This window comes from Morus notabilis, unplaced genomic scaffold, assembly GCF_000414095.1.
Source record: "Morus notabilis unplaced genomic scaffold, ASM41409v2 Scaffold1643, whole genome shotgun sequence".
NCBI classification, from domain to species: Eukaryota; Viridiplantae; Streptophyta; class Magnoliopsida; order Rosales; family Moraceae; genus Morus; species Morus notabilis.
Genome location: NW_010359786.1, coordinates 47,856 through 53,721, shown reverse-complemented (window position 1 = coordinate 53,721; position 5,866 = coordinate 47,856). Strand labels below are relative to the sequence as shown.

Here is a 5,866-nt window from a genome sequence, read left to right as displayed (position 1 = left end):
CCCCCCCCCCCCCCCGCGGTCAAGACCAGCCTTGTCCCCAAGGTTGAAGTTGGGGAATTGGGTTTGAATGGTGAAAATGGGCTCCCATGTAGTGTCCTAGCTCGGCAGACCTTCCCATTAAATTAACACCTCGGGTACTTGTTTGCCTCCCACTGATGGAACTCGGGAAGCCAACACTGTCGACGGTTGAACCACCAACTCTAGCTCGTCAGATAAGTTAGGAGGCAAAGGTTGGCCCGCAAACGCAAGCCCCCTATACGGCTTCAGTTGAGAAATGTGAAAGACCGGGTGGATCTTAGCTGTTGGAGGAAGCTTAAGGCGATAAGCGACAGGACTAATCCGATCCAAAACTTCAAATGGCCCATAGAAATGTGGACAAAGTTTCTCATTAGCTCTGCGGGCTAACATGAAGTAAGGGCGTAACCGCAACATCACCTGATCTCCAATGGTGAAAGTGACGTCCTGACGGTCGGTGACGATATGCAAATTTCTTCATCTGTTGCTGTGCCATCACAAGGTGATCCTTCAGAAGGTCAAGCGTCTGATTCTGGATCCGCGGCTGTTCCTCTACCCCTTGCACTACCGCGGAGCCCTCCTAGTATCGGTGTAAAGTAGGTGGATGCCTTCCATAGACTATGAAGAACGGGGTGTACTTCGTCGAGGAACTATAATTGGTATTGAACCAATATTCGGCCTAGGGCAGAAAAGCCTGCCATTGTCGGGGTTTGTCATTAGCAAAGCACCGTAGGTACGTCTCAAGGCAGCGATTGGTGACCTCCGTTTGTCCATCAGATTGCGGGTGATAAGCGGAACTAGTATGTAATTTGGGGCCCTGTAGCTTGAATATTTCCCTTCAGAAAAGACTCATGAACAGCGGATCGCGATTGCTCACGATGGACTTGGGCACTCCGTGTAAGCGGATGATTTCCTTGACAAAAACCTCGGCAACCTGCTTGGCGGTGAATGGGTGGGCAAGTGGGTAGAAGTGAGCGTATTTGGACAAGCGATCTACTAACCCCTTTGGACTTTGGCAAGCCACTAATAAAATCCATGGATATGTCTTCCCAGATACGTTGTGGCACAGTCATGGAGTAAGCAATCCCGCCGGAGAGAGGGCGTCAGTCTTGCATTGTTGGCACGTGTCGCAGCGTGCCACATACTCTCGAATGACCTTTTTCATACCTTTCCCAAAGACTATTGCTGCCAAGCGCTTGTAGGTGTGAAGGAAGCCAGAATGTCCGCCAATGACCGAGTCATGGAACTCATGAAGGAGCCTTAGCACCCACGAGGATGAGGCCGGAATAATTAAACGAGTTTTAAACAAGAGCAAACCGTTTTGGATGCTGTAGCCAAGAACCGACCCTGCATTCAATTGCACTTTGGCCATCACTGCTGCACAGTGGGGGTCCTCGGATTGTTCCTGGCGAAGGGCGTCAAGGTCAAGTTGCTGTGGAATGGAAATTGCGGTGAGGGCGGCCATATCATTCCCTTCTCTCCGGGACAGAGCGTCGGCCACTCAGTTGGCAGTGCCTGGTTTGTATTGGATCTCAAAGTCATACCCGAAGAGTTTGGTTACCAAACGAAGTTGATTGGGTGCCAAAACTCGCTAGTCCATGAGGTGGCGGAGGCTCTGTTGGTCGGTGCGGATGATAAAGTGGCGTCCCAGGAGGTAGTGCTGCTACTTTTGAACTGTGAGAACAATGGCCTGTAGTTCCCTTTCATAAACTGACTTCCAACGGGCAGAAAGAGAAAGTCCCTTGCTGAAATAGGCCAAGGGCCGACCCCCTCGCATAAGCACTGCCCCCACTCCACTTTCGGCGGCATCTGTTTCTAAGACAAAAACCTTCCCAAAGTCGGGCAAGGCTAAAACTGGGAGTGCTGCCATCAAGACCTTTAGTTTTCGAAATGCGTCCTCGGCCAATTGGGACCATTGATATGCTCCTTTCTTAAGCAAGTCAGTCAAGGGTCGAGTAAGCACACTGTATCCTTCCACAAATTAGCGGTAATAGCCGGTCAAGCTAAGAAATCCTCAGAGCTCCCTTACTAATTAAGGGGTGGGCCAGGAAGTGATGGCCTGCACCTTCGAAGGGTCAGCAGAGATCCCATGCTTTGAAATAATGTGGCTGAGGTAATCCATCTGTTCGCAGCCAAATGTACATTTCTTTTGATTGGCATACAGCCGTTCCAAGTGCAACGTCTGCAGGATCAACACCAAGTGCCGGATATGCTCCGCCCTCGATTGGCAGTAAATTAAAATATCGTCAAAGAAAACTAACACAAATTTATGCAGGAAGGGATAGAATACCATGTTCATTAAGGATTGAAAGGTGGCGGGGGCGTTGGTGAGCCCAAAGGGCATGACGAAAAACTCGTAGTGCTCTTCATGGGTTTGAAAAGTTGTCTTCTCCACATCTTCCTCCCGAACACTGATTTGGTGGTGCCCCGAGCGGAGTTCAAGCTTGGAAAAGACATTGGCCCTATGAAGTTCGTCCTTCAGCTCGTCAATTATGGGAATGGGGAACTTGTATGGAATTGTCAGCTCGTTTATCGCTCGATAGTCTATGTAAAACCTCCAGCTGCCATCCTTCTCGACTAGCAAAACAAGACTAAAAAATGGGCTGGTACTTGGCCGGATTATTCCGACGCTAGCATCTCGTCAACCAGTCTTTCTATCTCTCCCTTCTGGATGTGGGGATATCTATAGGGCCGGATATTAGGAGGAGAAACCCCCTCTCGTAAGACAATATGGTGTTCACGAGCGTGGCACGGGGGAAGACCCCAGGAAGGTCCAAAATTGACTTGAACTAGTCTAGTAGTCCGGCCAACTCATGTGGTACCTCCTCGGCTGAGAGGCCATGTTCCTCGGTAGTCGCCAACCCAATTTCGAGTAACACCCCGGAATGCTCACACAATAAAGAACATAAAATTGAGCGTACACTAACCTTAGTATAGCATAGCGCGGGATCACCCTATAGGCACACCCATTGATTTCCTGCCAAGAACTTTACTGTGAATTGGGTCCAATCGGCTCGTACCTCCCCTAGCGTTTTAAGCCACGTGACTCCGAGCACCAAATCCACGTTTCCCAATTTGAAAGGGAAAAAATTCTCAATCACTCGGTGTCTTGAATCAGCACATGCACTGACCAGCAAACTCCTTGCTGAAAAATCATCCCATTTCCTACTTGAATCTTGTGTCGGACAGTTAAATCTTGGGGCAAGCCCATTTCCTTCACCAGCGTGGAAGAGATAAAAACTATGGGACGCACCGCTGTCAACGAGAATGATGACCTCCCTTTCGTTAATTGTTCCCTTAACCTTCAACGTCTTCGCCGGAAAACAACTGTTGAAGGAATTGAGTGACAGAGGAGCTATCTCTGCAGCCGCCGAGCCCATAGGGTCGTGCATCCCTTCTTCTGTTGCACTCTTCCTTCAAGTCTTCGTCCACAAGCATCAACACTTGTAGTGACCGATTCTTACAGTGGTGGCCCGGGTTGTACTTCTCGTCACACCTGAAGCAAAGTCCGCGAGCCTTGCGTTGTTATACCTTGTCGAAGGTCAGACGTCGGAATCCGGAATCGCTGTTGGCCGAGGGTTGAGTTTTTGAGGTCGCTGCCGTGAGCCCTTTCTGGTGGGCGTTGAGATCTTGACCTAATTGGGATTGAAGGGAGCTATCTCTTAGATCTAGAGCGTTATATGGGGTGTAAGGGCTTGTGCCGGGTCGACCCGAATACTCTGGCCTGGGGACCCGCCCCACCTTGCTCCTCCTTATTCGGTCCACTGCCTTCAAACGATCCTCTACTTGTTGGGCTAGGTCCATTGCCTCTAATAGGTTAACGGGCTGGTGCATTCTTACCTCAGCCCGTATGTCTTCACGTAGCCCATTTAAAAAAGCCCCTTTGAAAATGGGCTTTGGCATGCCTTTCATGGAGGCAGCAAGTGCCTCAAAGGTGTCACGGTAGTTCGCCACTCTTCCGGTCTGTCTGAGTGCCATTAGTCTCTCTGTCGGATCACCCTCACGGGCTTGGCTGAAACGTTGGATGATGGCCGTCTGGAGTTCTCTCCAGCTGGTAAAAGGCTCCTGAGCATCAACCCACTGAAACCACCCTAGAGCCCTTCCTTCCATGCAAACAGAGGCTGCTAAGATTTGCTCCTTGTCCTTTATGTCGGTCACGGTGAAATAGCGCTCGGCTCTAAACACCCATCCATACGGTTCCTCACCGTGGAAGACCGGGAGCTCCCACGAAAATCCTCGCGTCCCCTCTGTCATCTTGGTGAGATTTGGCATTGTACTCCCACTCCTTCCCCTCGTCGGATCGGTGAGCCTTCTTGAGGAACCGCCCGACCTCTTTCTGGTTCCCGCCTTGGGGGTGTTCAATCTGGGTTCCTAGCTGGCTCCCTCTCTGGATGCATCCTGTCAAAAAGCCGTGCCTGCCTCTGCAACATCTCCTCGACTCTTAGCATCGATCCTTGCAGCTCCCCAACTCTAGTATCCAGCTGAGTAACATCCTCTTGTAGTTGGGGAACTCGGTTTGCCATGGCTCCTACTATTTGAAGCGTGTCCTGAACGTCTTCTATCTGATGCTCCATCGTGGCTACTCGGTCTGCAACGCGCGGGTCGTGGGGAACGATGGCCATGGGATCAGTGGCTCTGATACCCAGTGATAGAATCCCAGGAACTTCTGGGTAGTTTTCTTTATTGAATAAGAGCAGAATTGGAAAATAACAAGAAAATACAGATAGGAGGAATTCGAGGTTCCTCTGCCTCCCAGACTCAATCTCAGCACATAATACCATATCCCCTCTTCTGCCCTACGAGCTCTCCTATATAGCTAGTTTTTCCCCAATGGCATTCCCCATGCATAGCCAATTCGTAACAGAAGGCGTGACCCCAACTTGAATCCCAATAGAAATGCCAGGTCAGCCAACTATCCCCACTTACACCGTCTCCCCTTGAGAATTAGGTATTCCCCTCTTGCTCTTCCTAGAGTAAACGAATTTGATGGGAGGAACTCGGGCTCTAACATTCGACCTGTTGTTTTGTGGGGTCTGGGATGTTGGCTCTTTGTGAGCCATTGATTCAACCTATGTGTCACAACTCAGCCAACACAAGTGGCTCTGCAGTCTGGCAAAACTGCGATCTTTGTATAATTGTTTGTGATATGCTTATCTCTGTCTTTCTTTTTGTTTTCTCATTCATCTTAATTTGATAAATTCTCTGGTTACTGATTGACAGCAAGCAAGTTTTCTCGCACTAAAAGATTTGAGAGAGAACTGCAAGATGGATCTGGAGATGATCAATGCAATACCTTCAGAGAAACATTAGTATGCTTCTAATGATTTAAATATTATCTTGTCACTTCAATTTAGTAGCTTTCACTCAACTCTCTGCTTGCAAATGCAACCGCTTGTGTGTATTCCTGAATTGTTCTACAAAAGATTGCAAAAATCATTGTTTTTAGAGCTGTAATGCATTCGTTAGTTCATACGTTTCCTCATTGTCTGCCTCAAGTAATGTTTAAACCCTTTAGCAGGCAACGCGTTTACTGTTTTTTCATTTGATGAGGTGTTCCTACTTTTCTAATGTTCACATTTCAAGGTTATTTTCTTTCAAGGTACAGTTTTATGGTCTTCCAATATAGTTGATTGAGAAAGTACTTCCGAATTATTCTGATAATGACTGATACCAGTTCTCTATAATGTTCAGCTCTTTGCATTATGAGAAGTTGATAATTGAGAGCTAATGAATGCTCTCCTTTTCAACTGCTAGTCCTAGAGGATTGTGATGTTGAAAAGTCCGCTGTAAATTCTTTAAAATCGATCGGTTGGATAAAGACCAAAACATTGACGAATTCGATCTACTGATT

The 5,866-nt window shown here is 48.2% G+C and overlaps 1 protein-coding gene across 1 annotated transcript in view; it reads left to right on the top strand.

Moving 5' to 3' along the window:
- Positions 1 to 5,613, top strand: part of LOC21385547 — an 8,228-nt gene extending 2,615 nt beyond the window's left edge. Inside the window, exon 5 of the mRNA XM_010095029.2 lies at positions 5,236 to 5,613. Coding sequence (XP_010093331.2) covers positions 5,236 to 5,325 — 90 coding nt within the window. The 3' untranslated portion in view covers positions 5,326 to 5,613. The remainder of the gene's footprint in view (positions 1 to 5,235) is intronic.
- Positions 5,614 to 5,866: the final 253 nt, after the last annotated feature.